Raw genomic sequence first — 27160 nt, forward strand, 5'->3', positions numbered from 1 at the left:
CCGCAGACAGAGCTGCAGCCAGCCAGCCCCTCCCCGTTTCCCCAGCACGGTCTCAGTTCAGTCCCTCACTATCCCCCCCCCCCCCCGCCCCTTCCCAAGGCCTCACCTGCTGGTTTTCTTCTCTGCCTCTCCCAGTCTCCCCTCTGCCTGAGATGTTGCCAATAGGAAAATCAAAACCTAGTAGCATTTCATTCAGGGCCCTTCAAGCCCAGCCCTGTCAATTTTGTTTCTCCTGTCATCATTAGTCACATTTTGTCACAGCTGCCACCATTCTGAACACTTTGCCACAGTCCACCCTCATGCAGGACACCCACTCATGCCTCCGTAGCGCTTCCGTCGGGCTTCTCCTCTGGAAGGAACATATTTTCTGGTGCTTGACAGAACCAAGGCTTTTTTTGTTAATCATACTGAAGAGTACTCAGGTTATTACCAAATGTTTGTTCGCCTGCATTTTCTTTCCCCCTTACTAGAAGATGGGAAAACAATAGTTTCCTTTCTGCTACTCTTTAAGGCTCCCATGTGCGCACTATTTCTCATTTTAAAAAAGGCAAAGGTGTTTTTAATCTGACAAACAAAATGAATTATAAATGGAGAAATGAAAAGGGAAAGAATGGTATATGTATAAAATGACATTATAATGCCATAAACATTTTTCTTATTTTTACCTTATGTTCTGCTAAAAGTATGGATCAGGGTGAAGTATCACATAAAAGACCATAAAACCATATTGGACAAAAAGAAGCTTATCGCATTCTGGTTGGAACGTTATGCTAAAAGGGAAAACGGAAAACCTATAACAGTGATGTTTGACCTGTCAGAAACTGGAATCAGTAGCATAGTAAGCATTTTTTTTTCAATTCTAAGTCATTGTTTATCATGGTGTGCTTCCTCTTTCCTGTCCTCCCTGCCATTCTCCCCAACCAAATACTGCTATAAAATTGAGCTAATCAGGTTATGCCTGGGATTTATTTTTCCCCCTGCATTGGAAGTGAAGTCAAGCATTGAACAGGATTTGCAAAGACAGAAATTTGCTTCAATGTTTGGCATTCAAACTGTAGGTTTCCTAGAAACGTTCCTTGTCTGATACACAAGCTATAAAGGCAGGATGTGGAGGCTGGTGGGGTACTGAGTCGATGAGGTAACAGTGAACTTTTCTATCTAAGCTCGTATCCTGCAGCATCTAACCTGTGCCTGACACAGCGTGACGCCCTCAATAAATACCTAAGAAGTGTCAGCTGCTCTCTGTTGTACCATTAGATTCATACTGTGCTTTACAGTTGCGAAATATTCCCCTGAGTTTTGCACATACAGCACTTGGTGATTTTGTTGGGGTTGCTCGTTTGCTTGTATAGATTTGCTTTTTGTTTGATATGGTTAGCTTTGGAAACCAGTTTTCTCCTGGTGATTTTCCCAAGCTTAAAAAATAAGTAAAACCTACCAGTCCTTATTTTGGGCCCTTGTGACCTTAGTGGTAACGACAAACCCTTCGGCAGGGATGGGGACCAATTAGCACATTTCTTAGAACTGTTGTCTCTTGCCTGCAAACCCTGGCTAGTTCTGGTAGCAGTGAAGTGATTTGCGCACCTGCCTGGGACAGTGTTTAAAACTTTTTGAAAATCCACTTGGCAAAGTATGTTAAGAATCTTAAAGTGTTTGCATTCATCCTCTTTGGTAACTAACTTATGAAAGTCTATTCTAAAGAAAGAATCTTAAGTACAGAAAAAGCATTAGGCACCAAAATGTTTTTGCAATGTGATTTAAAATAGTGCAAAGTTAGAAAAAATGTTTATGTCAGCATGGGGAAATGGTAAACTCTGGCGTACTAACTGATGGAGTATGAGTAATGATGTTCATAATGAATTTGTAGCAATATTGGAAAATACCTCTTTTAAAAAATGGCTTTAATTCTCAGCCGAAGATATGTTTATTGATCTTAGAGAGAGGAAGGGGGGAGAGAGAGAAAGAAAGAGAGAAAGAGAGAGAGAGGAGGGAGAGAAAGAGAGAGATGTGAGAGAGAAAGATTGACCAGTCAACTCCCCCACATGCCCTAAGACTGGGGACCACAACCCAGGAATCAAATCGCAACCTTTTGGACGAGGTTGTAACTAACTGAGCCACGTGGCCAGGGCAGAAACTATCTTTTTTTTTTTTTTTTTTTTTAAATCATAGTGAAACTTAGCGCCCAAAAATGAAACCTTAGACATTTAAAAAATAACTGGACTAGAGAACTAGAGATGAGTTTTGGCTGGTGGAACAGGATTGTATCATAGGGAAACCTAGCCCCCAAAAAGGAAACCTTAGACATTTAAGAAAAAGAGACTAGAGAAAAATCACTAGAGAAAACTAGAGATGAGTTTTGGCTGGTGGAACCACAGATTTTCTTCTTTCATCTTTATATATCTATATTTCAAGGCTTCATTTCCCTGGATTTTTTCCAATGGACTTTCTGTTTCATTGAGTTTTAGATTACAGAGTAAATCATTTTATGCCCAAAATCTAAACTAAAATGCCAGTATAAATAATGTTTCATAAAAATAAGTCATGATTCTGTTACATTTTATGTATAATAATTTTCTAATTATTAACCCAGAATCATGAGAGATAAAATGTTAATGTTTTTTGTTGCCAAATACAGGGGCAAAGAATTGACTTGAACTGATTTTTTTTTCAGCTGCTAAAGATATGTTATTATCTTTAATTTATAAATAAGATTTATTTGCATGACTATTTAAATCATTATTGTTTTAAAATATTGACTCTTAGTGAATTATTTTCATATATTACCCTAATGAATCACATAGGATTTAAATTGACTTAAAAGGATGTATACAGAAGTACAAAGCAAGAAATTTTAAAAATTATTTGAGTTCGCCACTAATTTGCCTGTAAGCTTTCAGCTGCCCACCTGAAAGCAATGGAAATCATTTACTCTTGTTCAGAGGCCATACCTTAAAACCAGTGTCTTAGGAGAAATATATGCATTCCTGATACTTAAACTACAGAGAAAAGCTGTTCATGGGTCCTCAGAAGGAGTATGTTTACAACGTAATGAATAGCATCCTTGAAAACATTCTCAGAGAATGCAGAGCAGTAGTTTCATGGAGCTTTTTTATGTAGTGCTCACTAATATATGTATACCATGGGCATCCCATCAAATCCACTGGAATTAACAGGAACTTGAGATTTCATTAAGCAATGCCATTCAATTACATAAAAGATGTAAACAAGAATATTGGGCGAAGGCTTTTTAGACAAAGTCTCTGGGGCCCACAGATCATATACTAGGTCACCAAATTTACATGTAAGTAGCTATTGAGATATTTCTTGGACTCTTACTTAACTACAAATTATTAAGCTCTGTGCACAGTAGCTATAATGATTAGTTTATGAAAGTATTACATAGTAGGATTTATACCATAATAAATACTTAAAACAGGTAAGGATGCTTGCTTACAGTTTACTAGATTTAAAGATCCTGCAACTCACACACTAGGAATGCCTTTATAGACTCTCTAGACAACCTGTCTTTTAGTAATTGATGGGTTTAAGTTTGCCTGGTCATATGCATCTTTCATCCTGTAGTCCTTATAAGATGGCTGATCAGGATTAGTAAATCAGCCTTTGGCTATGGAATAACATGGAATGAAATGATCCCTATGAATAAGAACCCTGATAACCTGATTTCATGCTGCTGTTTTCAGTGCAGTGGAATCAACCAGACAGCTGTGTTTATAAAGCCTGCCAGAAACTGAAGTCAACGAACAACACCTGAATGTAAACTGAGACATTCTAATTGTAGTTCTAGGTCCCTCAGTAGGAGGAAAGAAGCTAGAAGTAAAATAGATACAGCAGGCCAATATGATCAGAATAATTGTTGAATAAAAGGTTAATAAAAAATATTTTACTGAAGCTATTATGAGGTATAGAAATTAGCTTTAAAAAGTAAATATAGCAGAATTTATATATATGTATTGTTATGCCAAGTAGTCAGGTTGTAAACTGTGTATCTGTTTCAATAATTCTTTAATTGTTCAACAGATTTTTAGAATTTCTCTATGGGTATTGCTTTTAGATCCATTTTATAATGCCATGCTACCTTAGCAGCCTGAGGTATCTACTAGTTTGAGGTAAAATGAATAATGTTTAAGCTTCTGAGTTTTTTTCAACTCAATTTTAGGACTGATTATTATAAGTAGCTTAATGACTTAAAACCTTAATCCTTGGGAATCTATATATTTAAACAAGAGCTTATTTTTAAATAATTTAATAATTGTCTCATTTGTATTTAATAATTTCTTACCTTTAGAAATGTACAGTTTAAAATTCTCTAATGTGGACCAGTCTTAAATATTTAAATGTATTTTTTTTTTAAGGACATGGATTTTGTACGCTTTATCATCAACTGCTTTAAGATTTATTACCCTAAATACCTCTGTAAGTAACTTATTCCTTTATAAAAATATGAAATGTAGAAACTGTAAACAGTGTGTGAGAATTGTGTATTATGGTCTTTGATAGCTGAAACATTGTTTTCTGACGAAGAGCTTAAATGTCTTCATGGAAATTTAAACACATATTGTAGTAGGTACAGGGAAATTTTCCATATATAATCATTGTCCTTTTTCAGTTTTAAGAGGTTAACTTCTAAAGTGTACATATGGCATCCTATACCATACATGTATATATAAACACATATAGGAACATAAAAACATACATTTATTTCCAAGATCATCTCATTTTTACTAATATTTCACTTGAGAAATTCATTTATTATATAGAACTTCCTACATAGAAACAGATAAGCAATATTGATAAAGTGGACAGTGATAAGCAATACTCCTACAGTACATTGTGTTACTGACTGATATTTACAGATTGTCACTGAGAAAGCACTTGACTATGGTGTACTACGTTTGAATCTGTCATTTGAAGTTTGTTTTTAATTGTGATTATTCCATTACCTGAATGAAGGACTCCTAAATCGTGCTCATCTTTGATTTATTGAATTCATATGATGGTTTTCCCCCAGAGAAATGAAGATGCCTTCCCACATAAATAGTCAAATATTTTTAACCTCAGTGGGTTGAATGTGAAAAGACAAAAGAGAGGCAACAGGGACATCAGAAAATGGAAACTCGCAGGTCTCCCTGGGCACACCCTGACACATACCATGAATAGGGTCTTTTAGGTCTTGTGACTCAGGTGATACTAAAGCATAAAGTCCCCAAGTCATCTGACTGCAGCATGCCTTTGCATTAGTATTAACGTGAAGTGAGGAACAGACAAGAACCATCATGGATCCATGGATCGGAACTGTTGTCTCTTACACCTTTGAAACGTTGGCTCTTATGTCTTCAGAGAGCGTATTCATGAACATTTAGAGGAAAAAAGAATGTTTGGTTTGGGGAACCTGTAGGATCTGCTGTTCTTCTGAATTTTTCCTAGATCGGGCATGTACCCTGATTCATTACAGCTTGCTGAGCAGTGCCAGTCAGTGGGCAATAGGGAATCCCCACCCCACGGTAGTAGCTTGTTTCTCTTGTGTGCAGAATGAAATAAAATATTCACTTGTTTATTGAACCATCTTACGGAGTTTGTGAAGAGCCATTCATAAATGGTATTATCAATATTACCTTATAAAACACATCCAAGATTTTTTTGAGAAGACTATTAATAAATTCATGGTTCAATAAAAGGCAAATTAGAATGCTATTCCAATTAATTAAAGATAATGTATATAGTCTACCTATATATTGTAATTTTGCAGACACTGAATTTTACAGCACCTTAAATTGATTATGCTTCAAAATCTGTCATGAAATATAACTATTATTTCTTAATATTTTGAATCCAAATCTTTTTACACATATCCCAGATAAAAACTGAAAAGTAGAAATATTAAGCACCAGGGTACCTCTTGGCAGGTACCTTGTTTTTCCACATGACTTTACTGTCCTACATTAATATAATCATTCTAGCAAGTTCTCTGCTCAGAGAAGAATGAAATTACATTTTGATTCTCCTGAAATAGAATAAATTGGATATCAAAAATCCCCTTTGTGGTTTCTGGTTCTTTCCCACAATAGGGCTGTGTAATATCTTTATTAAAGTATGCAAATAATGCCCTGGCTGGTGTGGCTCAGTGGATTGAGCCCCAGCCAGCAAACCTAAAGGTCACCAGTTCCATTCCCAGTCAGGACACACGCCTGGGTTGTGGACCAGGTCTCCAGCTGGGGTCATGCAAGAGGCAATCATTGCATCTCATGTGTTGATGCTTCTCTCCCTCTCTCCCTCCCTCCCCTCCCCTCTCTCTATAAGTAAACAAGCAAAATCATGTTTTAAAGTATGCAAATAATACTTCTGTATACTTTGGAATTATTGGCTTTCTGGAACTTTTAATATTAAGAAAAGTGGAAATAATTTTTGTGTCTTAAAACATGATGATTTAAATGGTGGAGGCAACTGTAAGAGTGGTTTAAAAATCTCTAGAAAATTATTATTGAAACCATAAATTAGAGTTGAACTTGTTTTAAATTTCAGTGGACTTCAGCAATAATATGACATGCCACATCCAAAGACTCCATCTACTCACTTATATTTAGATCATCATTTTTTCTATGTCAGGTATAAGTGATACTACTATAGTGGTACTAAATCACAATTAATGTTTTTCATTTTTCAGCAAAAATAGTGATCTTTGATATGCCTTGGATAATGAATGGTGAGTATATTACTTATACTTTCTAAAACAAACTGATTTCCTTTTTCCTTTTCCAATTTAGCCACATTTCAATGATAGTTTTTAAAAGTTTATATTGTGCTCAGTGTGTAGTCTTAAGAGGCTAGAGCTGGAACACTCAAAGGCTGTTCCTAAGCAATCTCTGGGGACACGCACTGGTCTTCTCTAAAAATAGCCTCAGGAGGTTCAACCACTCAAGTAAAACTATAGTCAGGAGCCTCAATTTGTCACCCACAGATGGGGTATTTCAAAGGACACAGGCCTTGACTAGGTTTTCTCATGAGCTTCATGTGCTGAGGAGGAAAGTGGGATGAATCTGAAATTTACTTCAAATCTCTGTAGTCGCGTAGCTCTTACGACAGTTATAATAAGCGCAATCTCAGTTCTTGAACTTCATTCATTCCAGAAGGCTGTTCAAGAAGCGATTTGTTTGAAAACTGGATCATTTTTTCCCATTAGAAATACTGTATCAACATGAAAGGGTTGTGAGGTCGAGAACTGAGGTTTTGTTTGATAACCGAGACATTTTTTCCATGAACAATTTGGTCACGAACCGAATTGAAATGGGAGACGTTCAAGAACCAAGGTTTGACTGTGTACTTTTTTTGATAAAAAAAATTTTAAACTGCTGAAAACCGCTAGTAATCAAAAAACTTCTCACAAAGAAAACCCAAGAACCAAATGGCTTCACTAGGAAATTCTACCAAATATAAGAAGCAACACCAATCCTTTATAAATTCTTTCCAAAAAAATAGAAGAGGAAACAATTCCCAATTCATTTAATGAGCAAGTATATCCCTAATAACACACATCACAGGACAACTACAGACCAGTGTCCCTTATGAGTATAGATGGACCAACCCTCAATAAAGTGCTAACAAACCGAATGTAGCAACATAAAAACGATTATACACCATGACCAAGTGGGATTTATCTCAGGAAGGCAAAAATCATTTCAACATAAAATCAGTGTTATCTAACATATTAACAGGCTAAAAGGAAAAAACACATGATCATCTCAATAGACACAGAAAAAGCATTTGGAAAAATTCAGTACAGCCTCATGAAAAACATACTCAAGGAACTAGGAATAGAAAGTACAAATAGTTGAAACAATTGTGAAGTTAGGGGAACCACAGTAGTCCACACAAGACTTGACTACTACCCTTATTTCTGGCACCAACTGTAAGTTCAAGGGGTTCCCAAAACCACTCTTATTCGGGTTTACTAGAATGGCTTACAGAACTCACTGAAAGCTATTCTACTCAACAGTTACAGTTCATTACAGGGAAAGGATTCAGATTAAAATTAGCCACAGGAAAGAAAACAGAGAACAGAATCCAGGTAAGTATCAAATGTGGAGCAAGTTAATTGTCCAGCATCAGTATGTGGCAGTACCCATTGAGTATTGCCAACCAGGGAAGATCACCCAAACCACAGTGTCACAGTGTTGACAGTTTTTATTGAGTTTCATTACATAGTCCATACTGATTTACCACAATGTTTATCTCAGTCTCCAGTCTGTGTAGAGCTCTACTGATATGGTGTGACGCAAAGCCCCCACCCTAAGTCATATTGTTCCAGTGTGACCCAAGGCTCCTAGACAGACTAAGACACTCCTGACAGGCATGAAGATTATCTCTCAGCAGCTGAAGAGAAAGGCCAGACATTTCTTTGAAAAAGGTTAATTTTTCGATACACAGAAGACAATTTCCTCAGCCTGATAAAAGGCATCTTTCTAAAACCTGCATTTATAAAATCCCACAGCTAACAGGGAGTAATACTAACCATATTTGCAAGTGATGTAATCTTCTATATGCAAAATTTTAAGAAATACAAACACAAAAACCTTAGAACTAATGAACGAGTTCAGCAAGGTGGCAGGATACAAACTTAATACACAAAATCAATTGTATTTCTATACACTCGCAATGAATAATCCAAAAGTGAAATTAAGAAAGTAATTCCATTTATAACAACATTACAAAGAATAAAATACTAAGAAATAAAATTAAAAGGAGTTCAAGACCTATACACTGAAAACTACAAAACACCATTCAAGGGTATTCAAGATTTAGGTAAACAGGCATCTCTTACTCAGGGATTGGAAGACCTAATATTTTTAAGATGACAGTACTATCTGAACTGATCTACATATGTCAGAATCCCAGCTGAGTTTTTTTATATAAATTGACAAGCTTAAATTGATAAGGAAATGCAAGGGATCCAGAGTAGTAAAAATAATCTTGAAAAAGAACAATGAAATTGAAGGACTCGCACTCTTGATTTCAAAATTCACTACAAAGCTATAGTAATTACAATGTTGTGGTACAGACATAAGGATAGATACATAAGTAAATAAAATAGAACTGAGAGTCCAAAGACACTCTAACATTTATGGTTACTTGATTTTTGACAACAGTGCCAAGACAATTCAGTGGAGGAAGAGTAGTCTTTTTAGTAATACTGGAACAGCTGAATATTTGCATTCTAAAGAATGAAGTTGGACCTCCCATCATATACAAAATTAACTCAAATATAGGAGTTAACTATAAAACTTAAAGCATTGGAGTAAATCTTTGTGACCTTAGTTTAAGCAGTGGTTTCTTAGATATGACAGGAAAAGAAAAACACAAGTGACAAAAGAAAAAAATAGATACATTTTGGACTTCATTAAAGTTTAAAACCTTTGTGCTCCAAAGAATACCATCAAAGAAGGTGAAAAGACAGCTCTCAGAATGAAATAAAGTCTTTACAATTCATATACCTGGATGCACAAAATGAGTCATTAAAGAAGTTCAAGTCAAAACCATATTAACAAATTTTAGCCCAAACTGAAGACCTGGGTTAGTATCAACAGTAAATTAATTGAGAAAGAATGAAAAGAATTTAATAAAGTGACTGTTTTTTCTTTAGCTGCTTTCAAAATTGTGAAATCCTGGCTTGGTCCAGAAGCAGTGAGTTTGTTGAAGTTTACAAGTAAAAACGAAGTCCAAGACTATGTCAGTGTAGAATACCTGCCTCCCCACATGGGTGGAACTGTAAGTACACTACTTGAAACTTGTTTCTAAAATAAGACTGGGTCATGGCACATCAGGCTCTATTCTTTCCTCAGGGAAAAAGGGAAAGCAATGTCATAACATCCAAAAAAGGATCACAGACCCACCCCCCCAAAGTAGCAAGCAATGTTACATTTTTTAAGTTTTCAAGTTGTTAGATTGCTATTTTTGAATGGTTCTAAACTGAAAAGTATTCAGTAAAGAAAGTATTCAGAAACAAGTATTCAGGAAATCGACTGCTATCCCAACCACCCTGTTCCTCTCTCCAGTTCCATTTCTTGTATTTACTTCCAGGGATCTCTATTGCCTATATAAGCAACTGTAAAATACGTGTAATATATGTATAAGCAAATATAGTATATAGGTAATTCTTCCTTCTCCCTATCTCTTTTTAACAAGTAGTATGTTTAAACACTATTGTGTATCCTGCTTTTTTCTTTACAACATGTCTCAGAGATCATTCCAAATCAATGTGACAAGCAGCCTTACTCTTAATGCTGGCTGCATAGTATTCCAGTGTCTAGAGATGAACAATAAATTATTTCATTAATAACCATTAGGTATTTAGTTTCCTTTTGATGTGTCTTTAGTTTGCTTCCAATTTGTTTGCTATTGGACAATCTTTTTTTAATTTAAAAGGTTATATATACGATCAAGAGTTTTAGAAGTAATTTTACTACTTAAAAACAAGAGACCAGGAATAAGTAGGTATGTGTTAAATTCTTAATACTGTATAACAATGAAACATATTGTGATAATGACTTTATAAATTGTGAAACCTATAGAATTGGTATGCTTTGGGTTAGCTTGACTGATAGTATTTTTATTTGATTTTTATAATCTACTTTGTTTATTGCCTTCCTGGCAAAATTGTATTCAACCAGAACCAAGGGGATAGCAAGATGAAAAGTTTTGGTATGTCCTTTGTTATCTTTGATTAAGAAAAAACTTCAACAAATTTTTTTTTAATTTGAAGTTTGCTGCTTTCCTATTCTGAAACTTTATATTTCATATTTTAACCTCAAAAAACCAGTGTATGGCTCATTTCAAGTACCACCCTTAGTTAAAATGGTGATTTGATTGGCTGGCCATTTTTATAGTTTTCCCATATAATTGTTATATCTTAAAATTGATAGCATTTAGTAAAATTTATATTTATTTTTAGAGGTATAAAACATCTTATTTCCCATCTCTGATATAAGCAGTATATTTCTTCAGGATTGTAGTCAAAATTGTAGTTAGGACTACTATTTTTCCACAGATTTTTTCTTTTTGTTTTCAAAAAGTAATACGTACACATGATTTTTTAAAACAGCAAACAGTACCAAAGACTGAGAAGTGTAACAGTGCAGTGAAGAGCGCATCTCGCTCTCCAGGTGCCTGCCCGCCGCTGCTGCCCAGAGGCTGCACTGTTTCCACGTTCTCGCTCCTTCTGGAGATATCCTTCCATTGTACTATTTTACACAGTGGTCACATAGCATATATATATCCTGCTGTGTTGTTTTACATTGGTTATTTTTAGTTTATCCCATATTGATTCACAGAGATCTGCCTGATTCATTAAGCCATTGCAGGACATTCCATTGTGTGGATATAACATAACTTATTTAATCAGTTCTCTTTTGAAGGTGCATTACTTATTCTCTAATCTTTTGCTGTTACTAATAGTGCTGCAGTAATTATCCTTGTAAATAACCCTTGGTACACGGGTGCACCAGAATATGTCTAGAAATAAAATCATTAGGTCAGTGGGTATATTTAGTGCTTAATTTTGGTAACTCTTGCCAATTTCCCTCTTAAAGAGACTATGTCCATTTACCAGTAATGTGTGAGAATGCTGGAACCATATTCTTGCCAACACTGTGTATTCTCATTTTTGCCAGTCTCAGGTGAAAAATAATTTCATTATAGTTTTAATTTGCATTTCTTTTATTGTAAGCGATACTGAGCATGCTTTAATGATTTAAAAGGCAGTCTTCATTCTGTTTCAATGAACTGTATCATTGCTTTATTCCTTGTTCTGTTGCATTATTCTTATTGATTTGTGTATATTAACAAAAGCTGCCTTTTGTTTCTGATATGTGTGGTGCGTCATTTCCCAGTCTGTGGCCTTTTTAGAAAAAATATTTGTGTGCCCAAATTTTTATCAATATTTGCACGCCTTCTAGGTTTTGTGCTATGCTTAGAAAGGCTATCCCTGCTTAGGTTTCTTTTTAATCCTCCTATGTGTTGTTCTGGAGTGCATATAGTTTTAAAAAAATAAATACACACTTGCAGGCACACTGAAAGCTTTCATCCATCTGAAATTCTTTTTGGTGTAAAGCGTGAGCTAAAGATCCGGCTGGGTTGTTTGACAGATGGCTGGCCGGTTGTCCCACACCACTGATGACTTTGTCCCTTTCTGGTTTGTTTTAAATCTTGCTGTCTAATTCAGTCTGTTTCCTTGGCCAAAGGAATGGATTTCAATTTTGCTGAGACAATTATTGTGCTGCCCACCTTTTAGCAGACTGATCCTAAATTCTTTTCTTCTAGGATCCTTTCAAGTATAGCTATCCACCACTAGTAGATGATGACTTTCAGACACCATTGTGTGAAAATGGGCCTATTGCCAGTGAGGATGAAGCTTCAAGTAAAGAAGATATAGAAAGTGACGGCAAAGAGACCTTGGAAACAATTTCCAATGAAGAACAAACAGCACTTCTGAAAAAGGTAATTTTAAGAATAAAATGAAATTGAGTCAAAAACTGTGGCCTAGCCTCCCAATTCTAATAGCTTGTTATGTGATTTTGGGTAATTTACTTGACTTTCTGTCCTTCTACATCTTTGTACGTAAAAAGAAAGGAGGATCGGACGGGCTGCTTCCATACTTTTGTATAAAAATTGGCAAAATGCACCTGGAAGAAATTGTTTTTTTCTAAAATATTTTTATTTATCTGAAATAAAAGTCATTAAAACTACCTCCATCTGCTTCCTCTCTTTGTTTCATATTTAAAAAGCAGTTAGTTGCCATCTTGTAATCAGAGGCTTGATAAATACCTTATAATTTAGGACAAACTGAAAGACTCTTAAGGGAAGGACCATGTTATATTTTCCACAATGACATTTATATTAGGCACTGAATTATATGTTAATGTAATGTTCATATATTAAATATACGATTTCGATATAATAAAGCTATGTTAAAGATTATAATTTGGATTGAATCAATATAATGCTTACTTTTGACCTAATGACCTGTCCAACTGTCAAGCATGAAACTAAATTTCTTTATCTTTTCTATCTTCATAATTTTCTTTGTCTTTAGATAAACCTATCTGAACCTACTTCCAAAGGAGAAGAAAGTGAAAAAGCTGATTCCAAGATAAAGGCTTTCAAGAAACCATTGAGTGTGTTTAAAGGGCCCTTATTACACATCAGGTAATAGTGGGAGATTTTATTAGCTATGCTTTCATAATATATTTTGATCATCTTGAGGGAACTACAAAGTAAGAAAACTTCTATACTGTTTCTGAAACTGGGGAAATACAAAATTAAGGGTTATCTGAAGACACACCTTGGTTTCCAGGCATCGTGGATACTTTTAGCTACCTTTTCGTTATTTATTCTGTTGAATGTGTTTAAAAGGCCATCCTATCATATCAGGTAATAAAAGTGAATATTCATATATTAACAGGAAATCTGAATGGCTTGTATTTTTCTCATTTTACTGATACTGTTAGACTTGCACAAGTCCAAAGATGCCAGACACAACATGGAAATGTAGGTATTTATCAGTTTGACCCCCCAAAAACTAAAGCTGAAGCAGAAAAATGGTTTTTTACTGGAGCCAAATTTCAGCCCATCTCTTGTTTTTGATTCTAGGTTATACAATCCAAAGGATTCAGGATTGTTTCTTTAACATGATATAAAGACCTCTTTCTCACTAATGATGCTTTTGGTTGGTAAATCTATTTAGCCTTATATTAGTATTGCTATACCATCTTTCTTTAATGATAACCTAATATATCACTTCCTATGCCTTTACTTGAAACCTTCTCTGAAACTGTTTCAGGTATGTCTCTTATGAACAATACAGCCAGAGTTTTAAAAACTGAATCTGAGATTCTCTAATGGACAAGATTAGTGTGATTACACATGTTTTGACTACTAATATATTTGGGTTTGTGATGTCTGTGCCTGTGAGAGAGAGGGAGAGAGGGAAACAGGAATGCACATGCATATTCTGTTTTCCATGGTTTTTCTTAGCCATTTTCCCTCTTTGGAGTTTGTTTCCCATTTTTCCCTTAACTGGTTTGGAATTTACGCCTCTGTTTTTTTCACTAGAGGCCTGTCAAAAACATAGGTCCTGGTTTATGAATATCAAGGCATGGCCAGAAGAGTTTGGTAGGGAAAAAGCCAAAGTGGAACTTGAGGCTCCGCCCTCCTCCGCCTCTGCCCAGGGCAAGGCACCGGCTCCTTCCTACACACACCCAAGGACCCAACCTGGGTCTGCCTCCCTGGCGCTTCTCACAAATACTGTGCTTGTTGCTGAGAGCAGTTCTGAGATCCAAAACCAGATTGTCTTTTCTGTAGCACATTTCAGATAGAGTCTGAGAAGGAAAGCAGCAACCCTGTTCATTTACTGACGTGTCCAAAGCTGGGCAAATACCTGCTGGGAGAGCGCTTCCTTGAAAGTGTGTGTTCTCTAGATGAATAAACATCTCTGATAAGAGCACATTCCAGAGCTCTATCACAAATTCACCTTTTTATCTAAAACAAAAACACTCTTTCCATTGTTTGGAGCCACCTCATTCAATTTGGTCAATGTAACTAAACTATACAAACTTTGCTGAAATCTTTTTGTTGTCATTTTAGGTCATGGGCATTACAGTGGTCAAGAATAGTGAAATTTGCATTTTGAGGCTCTCTGATTTTACTGTTTGACAAGTTCTTCCTGCATTTCTCACCCCAGATTTTATTGGTTTATTTTTCTTCCTCCCTATTACACAGAAAAAGCCTGTGTTAGTAAGAAATGATTCTGTTACTTGAATACATCTCTAATGATCTTTTTAAGTTATGCTCTTCTCTGTTGGTATATAAAATATGCCCCACTCTAATCTGTTTGTAATTAGATGAAGTTGAAGCAGCAATTCCATCTTTGCTATCATTATTATCTATAACCTTCTAAAGAGTTTAAGTAAATGCATCTTAAGTTGGAGCTGATTATGGGACTAATTCATAATCTTCCTAATTCCCTCTCTCTGTTCCTTCCTATTTTGCTTTTGATCTTGGGAAAAACATAGGACTTTTTAAACACCATGCATTGAATCAGTAAAATTAAAATACAAAATGTTAGGTAATTATTTTTGTAATCTTGTCTTTTTTTGATAAAGCTTCTTTATACAAATGTGCATAAAATATTAACCAAACGTTTTTCTTCAAGCTAGATTAGATTGTCATGTATTCTGAGTAACACAAAGGCTTTATGTTTTTGTCATCACTTAGCCCAGCGGAAGAACTGTATTTTGGAAGTGCAGAATCTGGAGAGAAGAAAACTTTAATAGTGTTGACAAATGTAACTAAAAACATAGTGGCATTTAAGGTAAATTTCTGAAAGATGGATTTAATTATGTGTGAAAATTTGACATGGGAAGTGATTTTAGACATTTTACTTGAAAGGTTGATAACTTTGAACTTGCACAATGGATTTATTTATAATCTTTTTAGGCATGTTATATTGCCTTCTAGTTCTAACCATATGGCATAGCTTATCTGAAATTTTTCCTGGGATCCGTATTTTGATATTTTATTTGCAGCAATAGGCTAATGCACAAATTAATCCCAGGGTTTAACGTTTGTTGTAAATAAAAAACCCAAGAAAAATCACTCTTCATTATATGAATAATTCTTAATAACAGTGAAAAATAAAACTATAAAATCAAATGTGCATTTTCTTCCAAGTGTAGTATATTCAGGAGCACTAGTTCATACTGGATGCTGACCTCATACTGAGCATTACTTGTAACAAGACTGAGTCTGCCACCACCGTACATTGTAGGCATTACTACTTAATTCATCTATAGAATTTAAATGTAACCACTAGGATGTCTGGATGTCCTTTGATTATCTGCTGTTTTTTAAATTTCCGAACACTATTGTACCATGTACAGTTTTTTGAATTCGTGTTATTCAATTCAGGTGATTAGCAGATGATAAATATTTGACAGAGTAATTATTTTATTTAAGAGGAAGGCTAAGTGACCATTGGACTTAAAAGATAAGTAAATATTTTTTAAATAGCTTAAGATGCCTTTCTCCTAGTGGCACGGAAAGATACGTTCTATGCATAATCACCAAAGCTTATTTTGTAAATTGGGTTGGTATTAATTGCTGATTTTGTTCAAAGCCCTTTTTTAAGCCATTTCCCCCAAAAAGCATAAAGGTTATTATGTGACTGCTGTGTTTATAAACAGGTGAGAACAACTGCTCCAGAAAAATACAGAGTCAAGCCTAGCAACAGCAGCTGTGACCCGGGTGCATCGGTTGATATAGTCGTTTCTCCCCACGGGGGTAAGCTGCCACGTGACAGCCCCAGCGCTGCAGGCATCTCTCTTCCCACGTGTAAAATGAGAGAGGCAAATGGCTCTCTGAAGTCCTTCCCAGCATTAAGTAATTTTTTATTGTTTTTGAACGAGTAAGATTGTTTAAACTGATGCCAGTTGAAATCGAAATTCAAAAAGCAAGTTCTCATTTCTAGAACTTTTTTTTCTTTTAAGGTAGTTCCACATCCTTATTTTTTCCTTAATTTCTTTCTGGAATAATGCTTTTAAGCCGCATATGTAAACCTTTTTATAATCAGCTGCCCTTTTGGGATGCAGGTTTAACAGTCTCTGCCCAAGACCGGTTTCTGATAATGGCTGCAGAAATGGAACAGCCATCTGGCACGGGCCCAGCAGAATTGACTCAGTTCTGGAAAGAAGTCCCCAGAAACAAAGTGATGGAGCACAGGTATGGTTCTTCCTCACAGGCGTTCCGTTCCAGTGTGGTGGGAAGAAATCAGAGAGGAATGCGCCTACATGGGCTAGGCAGGCATACCTTCCTTCCAGGGTTTGGCAGACACCGAGGCATGCAGTGTGGGCCAAGTTCTGTGAGGCTGTGGGAGTGCCCACGTGAATGAGACCTGCAGTTTCTCAAGGTGGTTGCTACCAGCAGACAGTTGCTTTCTGGCCAGTGCAAGAATCTGGATGTGTCAAAGCCCAGATCCTGCCTGCTACAGTATAATCACGGGTGGGAAGAATAGGACTCAGCAGCCAATCAAGGTCCCTGTGAGTAGGGACTGCATGACCACTGATTTTTTAACTCTTCTTTAAATTTGGTAGACACCTTGTGAAAGTTGAGGTGGAAAGAGCCTTGTAATTTCATCTCCTAAGGAAGTCCCTAAGGCTAGGGACTTCACCATATTCATTCGTGTCCTCCCTTCAGCTTGGTCTTTCCGTAGGCACCAAGAAGACAATTGTTGAGGATGAGAACACTCTAAAAATTTTTTTCAAACATAGAAGCTTTTTCAAATCAAAGCGTCTCTCACCTGGCCATTGATGAATAGGATCTTACATTAATCTCAACAACAGCTCAAACTAATAAGCCTTTTTCTGGCTTAAACATGGATGCAAGAGGTATCCCAAAAGAGGATTCAAAAAATGCAGTCCTCACAAGCTGTCTCCAAAAGTTAGCATGAGAAAGTAAACGTGCATTGTCGCAGGCAGTAAAAATGGTCTAGTGCAAACTTGTCTCTGGTTTCCCACGAGAATGTGAGGTGCCTCCAGTCACAGACACGCTAATCTGACACCAGACAGGCGCTTACTGGCTTGGGACCTTTCCAGCACTTACAAGACAAGGAAGGTTGAAACAACAAAGGCCCCTTATGGACTGGGACCTCTTATGGCAAACTCTCATGGGAGCTGGCACAATCAGACAAAAAGAAAGCTGCTTGTCACTGTATGTCTCAGATCTCCAAGCTATTCAGCTGGTTGCCAGCTGCATGCATCTTTCCAGAGAAAAGATTCTCAGTGGTCCCAAAACCAAGCTCTTAGGACATGGGACTAGACGAAAGGAAAACGTCAGTGTGCCTATGGTTCTTGTTCTCACGACAAATGAAAAGAAAACAGTGACCATCTCTCTCTGAGAGCAAAATGGATCAATAGAAAACAAGAGTACTCAACAAAAATCTCTACCGAAATCACTAAACCCAAGGAACTAGTTCACCCAAAGAGTTCTCTTTCGAATCTAAATTAGAAAGCAGGGGACAAGGACCGTACCCTCTCAGCCTGACACTAGAGTGACATCTGGGAGAGCTGGCTTTGGTAAGAATTCTTACCCCTTCACCGGCTTCTGCCAGTTTTCCAGGATCCAGCCTGCAGGCTCCAAAGCGAGTATAGTGTCTCAGCAGGTCCCATAGTAGACCACCAAGCTGTAGGGAAGGAAAAATAATTTTGCTTTACCCTTCTAGGTTCTTGGCTGAGCCTCCTCCCTGCCTCTCAAAGACGGATAACAGGAGAAAAACCGAAGTTTAATAACATGTATACCTTCTTGTATACATGGGAGGGGCCCAAAAGAACAGTAAAGCCCCCCCCCAGAAGGCCCAAGTTCCCACCTCAAATACCATCTCCAGCTGAAGATAAAAGAGGTGTCAGGGTAAAGGAGCCAGTTATGGGAGGTTATCAAGGAAAGCGTAGTAAACAAGGGTTATAAGGCTGTTATGTAGATTTAGGTCAGCCACACATTGATGTTTCTCTCTTTCTCTTTCTCCTTCCCTTCCCCCTCTCTAAAAATAAATAAATAATTTTTTAAAAATGGAGATTTCCCTTATAAGTAACTCTTACAAAAGGGTAACTTCTTGGTTTTCAGAGCTTTTCCAGTGCCTGTTTCTTTAAAAACACACACACACATATTTTTAGGGTGGTAAATTCTGTCCCCTTCAAAGATAAAAATATTGAGCTGCTACCTTAGGTGAATCTGGGAAGAAGAATGAATATTTTCACTTTTGTTACATACACTTCTCATGAGGTTTTTTTTTCCATTCTATATTTTACTTTTTTTTAATTAAAACTTAAAAAGTTATGTTTCCTTTGGATTTTCATAGGTTAAGATGCCATATTGTTGAGAGCAGTAAACCAACGACTCTTACATTAAAAGACGGTGCTTTAAACATGTCAGATAAAGCCAGTGAAGATATGTGTCTACAAGTAAGTGCTCGTTCTTCCAGATACAGTGTTGTTAACGCTAATTAACATTAGAAATCCATTTTTCCCACTGACATAAGAACCTCTGGCATATCCAGAACATAAATGCTCTCTTCTTTGCGAAGGGAAGCCAAATCAGAGATGGTAAGCTGCGAGTCACTCTTGGAGATCTACTAACTTTTCAAAAACCCCTGGCCATGTTAATTTGAACTAGGAACCATATCGCACAGTGGCATGGTGCTTTGGGTAGTAATAAAAAAATTTGACCTCATGAAAAAGGTACTGTGTAGTGCATTTAAATTCAAAAAAGGCAGAGGGTGGAAGGCTCTCCTCTGAGTAGCTGATTCGATACTTCCAGGAAGTGATTGCTTTGCTCCTTTTCTCAACTAAAAATTAGATCTTTTCAAAATGAAAGTCAGCAGATGCACATCTGTTCACCAGACGAATCTAATTCCTCATTGCATTTCCTGCCACCAGCCTTCAGAGTAGATGGACCCCATCCTAGAAGTGTGTGGGTTTCTCATATTCCTGTTTGTCATTCACATGATTAATGTGCAGTTGATTGATAAAAATCTTTCATCCTTTTCTCCCTGTTTAGCTCAATCGTTTACTAGAAAGCAATAGGAAGCTTGAAGACCAAGTTCAGCGTTGTATCTGGTTCCAGCAGCTGCTGCTTTCCTTAACAGTGCTCTCGCTTGCTTTTGTCATCTCTTTCTTCTATTTGTCGTACAGTTAAAGAAGTGGTGCTCGGTAGGAAACTTGGCTCTTTCATCCATTAGTTGGAAAAAGTAAGACCCAGAACCTCACCGTGCTACTAACAGCGTCACATATCTGTGCTTCCTAAAGGAAATGTGCAGCATTTTAGAGGGGAACAGATACACGTCTTGAAAATAAACTGTTAAAAAAAAAGAAACACTGAAGAAATTGATAAGAGTAGCTAGTTAGTAAAATAAGTAAAGGCCTATCCATTGTATAAATTAATAGGTTCGATATAACTTATTTTTTTCTTTTGATTTGAATACTTCCAAAGCGTAAGTTTTATCGTGTATATATATAAGCAGAACTGAAAAGTATAACATGCATTGTTGCAGCCAAACAAATGTAACCTGCTTTTTTATGATGTGATTATAGCAGCTGAGCCGACTTACTAGCTTTTCTATACTGTGTATATAGGACATGTATATTGGGGGAAAACATGCAGAGTAATTTCTGTAATCATGACTTTGTAATTTTGAGAACTACTTCCAGATGCTAGTCAATAATTTTTCGGAATGTAAAACTATTTAATGCCAAACAACCTTTCACTTTTGTTTCTTACGTCTTCCTTAACAGCCTGTCTTGTATTAACCTTGGACTTTTTTATGAGCACTCTCATTTAGGTCGAATTTGAAAAACTAAGTTCGGTTGCATTTTCTTTGAATTCTGTTAGTGATGTCCAGGGGGAAAATCTCTCTGGTCGCACTTTTCAGCCTTTGTTACGCTGTTTCATGTCGCTCACTGTGCCTGGCCCCTGACCTGTTCGCTTCATTTATTTAAAGGCCTGATCATCCCGTATCGCACTGTCTTTGCCCTGTTTTCTTAAATGAAAGGAATTAGATAAGTTTTGGAAAAGTTAGTTTTTGAGATTCATAGCAGTAGAATTCGTTTACATTTTGGTTCCTTGTTAAAGTCAGCTATGAAAAGGGAACTTGACAAAGACTGGAGTATCTAGAAGGATGGAGAAAAAGAAAAATCAAAACTCAAGTGTCAGTTCTCCATTTAAGAGTGAGAAACAACTCGTGATCAGTTGTAAAACCTTCATACCAGGGTTCAGTGACTTGCCTGATGCTCTGCGCTTTTAACAGTAATACCCAGGAGGGTCCCCGAACCCCTAAAAAGAAACACCTTGCCAGGAGCAGAGGCTACTGAACTAGTTGGTTCTCATTTACATAACCGGTTTCAGTCCATCTGGGTTCAGGCATAAACCTGTTGTACATGAAAGAAAAAATAGTCTTCCTGTAAAATAAATTTTGAATTTCAATTGAGCCATGTTTGGAGATTTTCTTTGATTCTGCAGTGTAGTGTTGGTGGCTTGAATCTGGAGAGGTGGATGATCCCAAAACTGAGTTATGAGGAACCATATAAGAGTCCCTTCAAAACTGGCCTACAAAATCAAACCTTAAAAGGACACTGGTCTGCTACTTTGTCTTAATTTGGGTTTTTCTGTTTCAGTTTGCCATCTCCAGCCGTGAAAGTGACTGCAGTCCGCCCTAAGTACTATCCATAGTAACCCTCTGTGTTTGCGCACAGCGGTTTTCCCTTATATGTTAGATTCCTGGCTTTAATCAAATCTAATCCCAGAATGTATGCTTTCTGTTCCTTGGCCAGTAAACGAGGAAATCATTAGTCAAAATTGGAAATGCATTGTCCTAACAGTGTCCCTTTAATGTTTCATATGAAAATTACATTGACTTACTAACATGTTCTTCCCTAATGTCTGGTCAGTTGAATTTAATAACATATCTTATTAACATTTGTGTGTCTGTTAAATGTGGCTAAATGAAATTACTGAAAATTTACTATAAAATCAAAGGCATCTAAACTTTTGTACTTGTCTTGATTAATTACTATATTTACATTTGATTTTATTCTGTCTTCCTTTGAGTTTATTTAATTACATTTGTTTGATTATTTTTGGTACTCTGTTTTATTTTGAATCAAGTCATTATGCTTTTATGACCAAATTACCAAGAACCGACATACAGATTTAGATTGTTTTCACTTAAGGATGGAAATTAATAGATTTTGCATGAAAACATTAATGCGATACCATTAGTTTGATCTGCAAGTAGCCTAAAAATGCAATTGCTGGTAAACCTAGCCTCAAATTTCATAATAATAGCATAACTTTTTATATCTTGCCATTAATTTTGACTGGGTTTAATAGCACTTTATTGTACAATTGCAAAAGATATATTCCTAGAATTGTTGTCAGTGTAATTTCTCTAATGTTCTGGTGCTTTTCATATATTTTCAGTATTTTTATTACTATATTGGTATTTTCTTTGTATAAATTGATCAAAAGAACATGTTTTCTATTTTAATATGTTTTAGAAAAATAATTGCATTTATGAAATAAATATCATCAGGAAAAAATCTCTGGTCTCTCATTGATAAAGCGTCTTAAAACCAATGTTGAGCCTCACTTTGACCTTTTAAGGATCACATTAATTTCTCTTAGACTTGCTTTGCATTTTTATAAGGACAGCCCCGCAAGCTTCCAAAGATGCGATTATGTTAGCAGGTGACCTGTCCACAGTGTGTCCCGTTTCCTGGCCTGAGTCAGGGTCTGGCTGCTGTTCCCTGAAGCTGTGTTTTCTTCAGACTTAGCATTGGACTGTCACGGCTGCGGGCTCCAAGATGCAACCCGTCAGCAGGGCGGCCCTACAACCCCCCAGGCCCCCACACCTGCCCGGCCGCTGGGTCAGGGAATGCAGCCCCTGTGAGGAGGCCCCGGAGCACCCGCACCACCCGGCTGGCGAGGTGCAGTGGGAGGGAATAGGCCCAAAGGGCAGCTACTGCTCCTTAGGAACAAATGGGACCAATTTATCTTCCAAACAGAGAAAGAGGTGGAGGTACAAAATCGTCGGAGCAAATAAAAATGGAGCTACAAAGACAAAGGCAACCCAACAAGAAGCACCACGTCTTTGTGGCGGGTGTGGTCTCCTTTCCCAAAAGATGGTTTTCTAGGAAACAGAAGAGCTAGGAAAGCTCTGGTTACTTGACCACAGTCTGCAGCTCTTTCTCCTCCTGATTTTCACCAGCAGCTCAAGGTGTCCTGATGTCACAACATGGGACCCCATTGGCATAGGGCTGCCCTCTCCTCCCTGGCCCGAGAGGGCAGAATGGAAATCCTCCCATTTGTTCCAAGTGAGGCAATGGTGGTTAGCAGGGAAGCCTCTGAAGTAAGACTGCCTGCCACTTGCTCTCTGTGTGACTTGGGAACACGAATTGACCTCTTTGGGCCTCAGTTTCCTTGTTCCCAAGTGAGTCTGCTAATCATAGTACCACATCTAGCGACTGATGTGAGGTCGACAGAAAAGAACGCATTTAAAGCATGGAGAGGTTGGCCTGGCTCTGCTGATGTCTCCACCTCCTTCCGGCCTGCCTTTCTAGAGCTTTTCTCCCTTCGCTTCATCTCCCCGAACATCCCACCTCATTCAGAGACAAAGGTCAGTTCTCCAAACATTACCCTGCTTTGCACTCCTACCTTGCCTTCTTGGCACCTCACTCTGAATTCTGCTGCCTAGGCCAAGGGACACACCTAGGCCAGTGACACTTGGCTGCCTTGACTCCAGTGAAGGAGGACCCCTTCCAGTCTGAGGGAGATGTTTTCTTCAGATGTTTTCTTCAAGTACCAGCACAACCCCTTCAAAACACTACATACACAGAACTGATCTTGCAATAGTCCACCTGTAACCATTACCCCTTGAGTTTCTAACAATTCAATTAAAATATCACATAGGATCTCTCACATCTTCATAATTTTGTCTTACATTGAATAAAATTACCTCCCTGTAATGTCCAAACATTTTCTGCCCTTCCCTACACTATTCATCACATCCCTTACTGATCTCTTGTGCGTGTTGAAATATTTGACACTATTGGTTCAACCGGCAAGAATACAGAGGAACAGCTCCCTGACCCATAGGAGCAAGATATGTGCACATTTTGAAGTATTTCTAGAGGGAGAGTTTGAGTGTCCTTGAAGCTACCAGTGCACGCTCCTTTGTCCTGAAAATTCTGGGAATATGTCATAAGATGTGTTTTATACATAAGAAATTTCTCAAGGGCCTGAGAAGTAATTCTCTTTCCCAAGGTCATGTGGCCAGTTGGTTTCAAAGCAGAGTCGAACTAGGTTTGCAAATCCAATACTTGTCTGTTACAACTATCCAGAGCTGCCACGTCTGACTAATAGGTTGAAGTGTTGAAAGGACAGGCCTAAAGGCTTTACCTTCACTAAACAGCAGAAGAAAAAAGAAGACAGACTATTGTTGACCCTGGAACAACACGAGTATCAACTGCACAGGTCCAGTTATACATGGATTTTTTTCAACAAATAATATATTTTTAAGACTTTATATATTTTTAAAGAGAGGGGAGGGAGGGAGAAAGGGGGAGAAACATCAATATCTGAGAAATACATCCATCACATGTCCCCACACAGGAACCTAGCCCACAAGCCAGGCATGTGCCCTGACTGGGAATCGAACCAGTGACTCCTCAGTTCTCAGGTTATCACTCAAACCAGTGAGCCACATCAGCCAGGGCTGTAAAATATATTTTTTTGTTCCTCATGATTTTCTTTTCTCTAGCTTGCTTTATTGTAACAGTATAGTATATAATATATATAACACAAAATATGTGTTAATTAACTATGTTATCTGCAAGGCTTCCAGTAAACACTAGGCTATTATTAGTAGCTAAGTTCTGAAGGAGTGAAAATTATACACAAATTTTCAACTGTGTGAGGGGTTGACACCCCTAACTCTGAGGAGATGTGGAGGTGACAAAACACAACATTCACTCAAGACCTTTGGCTAGAAAAATAAGTTTCTTGGTATTCTAAGCTACAAATAGACCTTAGTTTGACAAAGTTTTGAAACATATGAGTTAATTTACTGTTTTCTTTGATGGGGAATTTGGAGCACAGCATCAACCTTCTTTGAAGTTTATTCATCACCATAGAAGGGGATCTAGTAGGGTGTGTTGTTCCTAGTTGTCTCGGTCATAAGTCTAGTGACTTCAACGAAGTATGTACCATACTTTGCAATGTATAATGCACACCCATGTTTTTGGGTGTATTATACATGGGACCCATTATTATACCTGTGGTATGTAATCATACCCATGGATAACGCACATCCTTATTTTGCCCTCAAAAGTGTGGGCAAAAAAAAAAAGCACACCTTTTACACGGCAAAATATGGTATTTACTAAAATCAGAGCACATAAGTTTTTTTATTGCCTTGTAACAAACTACTGCACATTTAGTGCCTGAACACAAATTACAATTTGTGTGGGTTGACCCTGAACAACATGCCTGGATTCTCTGCCCAAGGTCACACAAGACTAAAATGAAGCTGTCAGCCATCGGCATCCTCTCTGAAGCCTCAAGTGGATGAAGATCCACTGTCCATTGCCAAGTGCCCTCTGGTTGCTGGCTGAATTTCTTTTCTTGTGGCCATTAGACTGAGGTCCTAAACTGCTTGCTGGCTATTAGCCAGGGATGGCTCTCAGCTCCTAAAGGGCACTTCCAGGTCCTTGCTCTGTGGACTCTTTCATCATCAGTTCACAACATGGCTGATCCCACTTGAAATTTCTTTCAGAAAGGGCCCAGTTCTGTTTAAGGGCTGACCTAATGGGGTCAGGCTCCCCCAGAACAACCCTCTTTCTGATGACTCCAAAGGTAATGGATCAGGAGCCTTAATTACATGTGCTCTGCAAAATCCCTCCTGCTGTATAAGGTAACCTACGTAGGAGCGCTTTCCCATCACATTCAATAGCCGTGGCCCCCAAGCAAACGGTGACGGTTATGCAGGGGGTTGGGAGGACTTGCAAGCTCATGCAGCCTCATCTCTCCATTTTACAGACCAGGAGACAGAGGGTCAGAGAGCTGGCCCCAACTTTTTACCCAATCTGATTTCCTGCTTGGAATTCGCCAATGTCCTCCACAGGAGAGGAAGTACCCTGGAATGTCTATGTTAAGCACCAAATGACAGGCATGCTGAACAGTATGTCTCTATCGCAGTTGGCTTTCTTCAGTCTCATAGGTCGGTGCGCACAAGTATTCAAACTTTTGTAAATAAACTATTAACAAAAAGTATGCCACCACTATTTTAAATGTTTATTTAATCATAAAGATCGCTTCAAAACCATTCTCGTGATAAGTAGATGTGCTGGGGCGAAGGGGACTTCCACTAATTATGTGCTTTTGTAAACAAAGCTCTAATGAAAAACAGTTTTTTTAAACTTTCCCTTTTCTGTTGGAATAATCCGTTCACTTTAGTTAGTTTGTTTAAATTAGTTTTCTCAGACAAAAATAGGCCCTGTGAAGGTAGCTAAAGAAACAGTTTAGAACTGTAAGAAAAGAAAAAAATACTTACAGAGACTTGCGTCATGATTTCCAGCATTTATACAGCCCAATGTACTCTGGACCAAATGCCAGTGCCTTGAATTTCTCCAGAAAGTCCCCTGCAAATTGTCAGGTCGTTCTAGAGTTCTATATATACGTATGTGTGTTGAAAATCTCACTAGTTTTTAAAAGTCATCCCAAACTGTCCTGCATGTTCTTATGGCCCAACAAATTCAGATTTGTATTCTTGTTTCTAACTGCAAGAAGATTCAAAACTCCTAACAGTATGCCTGTCCCCTGTTGCTGGGCCTGGGACTATAAAAACAAAAAAGTGAATCATTTGTCTTTTTCATTCCAATATTCTGCTATCTTTTCCTACATCAAGCCTCCACTCTAATGCTATCATACAGATTCAGTCTATGTATGATACCTTACTATTTGCAGTTCAATTTGTCCTGTACTGTTTTCACTCACTAAGAGACAAATGTGCTTAAGCAACCTGAGTCAAATACCAAATCACTCCTCTCAGTCATAAAGTAAATGTCAAAAGTGTGTTTGGAGTACTTTTCCAATAATCTAACTGTGACTCCAGCTACTAGCAGGGTGGACAGAGACGAGGTTATTATTAGGGGCAATAAGAACAGTATGACAGAGTCTAGTAATTTTAATTTTTTAAATGTGGCTGACTGATAAGTTGCTAAAAAGGAAAGGTAAAAGGAAACTGATGTAAAAACAAAAAACAAAGCTTCCTTGCAAATCCAGCATTTACTGAGCTGAGGCCTTTGAGATTGCTTAACATCTCAGTCATTGAAAGTGGAGGTATGTCCTTTAGAGGAGTTGCATTCTAAAGTCAGTGCTTACGGTAGACTTGAATATTGTGAGGATTTCCCCTGGAAACTCATTAAGAACATGCCACAACAGAGATGGACATAGTAAACCATACCTGAGCTGAATCCAAACTTTAATTTTGATACCGGATAAAGTATTTGACTTGTATTTTGGGGAGGATGTTACGTAGTACAATAAATAT

General features: G+C 37.5%; 1 protein-coding gene across 2 annotated transcripts in view; it reads left to right on the plus strand.

Annotated features, from left to right (window-relative positions):
- The window catches only part of MOSPD2 (motile sperm domain containing 2), a 39484-nt gene extending 17333 nt beyond the window's left edge, over positions 1 to 22151 (plus strand). Inside the window, exons 5-15 of one of the 2 annotated variants that reach the window (XM_054581077.1) lie at positions 684 to 838; positions 4374 to 4434; positions 6683 to 6721; positions 9656 to 9780; positions 12331 to 12507; positions 13103 to 13215; positions 15283 to 15379; positions 16251 to 16347; positions 16656 to 16785; positions 18917 to 19019; positions 19615 to 22151. In XM_054581077.1, the coding sequence (XP_054437052.1) occupies positions 684 to 838; positions 4374 to 4434; positions 6683 to 6721; positions 9656 to 9780; positions 12331 to 12507; positions 13103 to 13215; positions 15283 to 15379; positions 16251 to 16347; positions 16656 to 16785; positions 18917 to 19019; positions 19615 to 19752 (1235 nt within the window). In that variant the 3' untranslated portion in view covers positions 19753 to 22151. The remainder of the gene's footprint in view (positions 1 to 683; positions 839 to 4373; positions 4435 to 6682; positions 6722 to 9655; positions 9781 to 12330; positions 12508 to 13102; positions 13216 to 15282; positions 15380 to 16250; positions 16348 to 16655; positions 16786 to 18916; positions 19020 to 19614) is intronic. The other variant, XM_054581078.1, reaches the window with a different exon arrangement.
- Positions 22152 to 27160: the final 5009 nt, after the last annotated feature.

This window comes from Pteronotus mesoamericanus, unplaced genomic scaffold (assembly GCF_021234165.1).
Source record: "Pteronotus mesoamericanus isolate MK-2021 breed Mesoamerican mustached bat unplaced genomic scaffold, CSHL_Meso_final contig_65, whole genome shotgun sequence".
In the NCBI taxonomy this organism is placed as follows: Eukaryota; Metazoa; Chordata; class Mammalia; order Chiroptera; family Mormoopidae; genus Pteronotus; species Pteronotus mesoamericanus.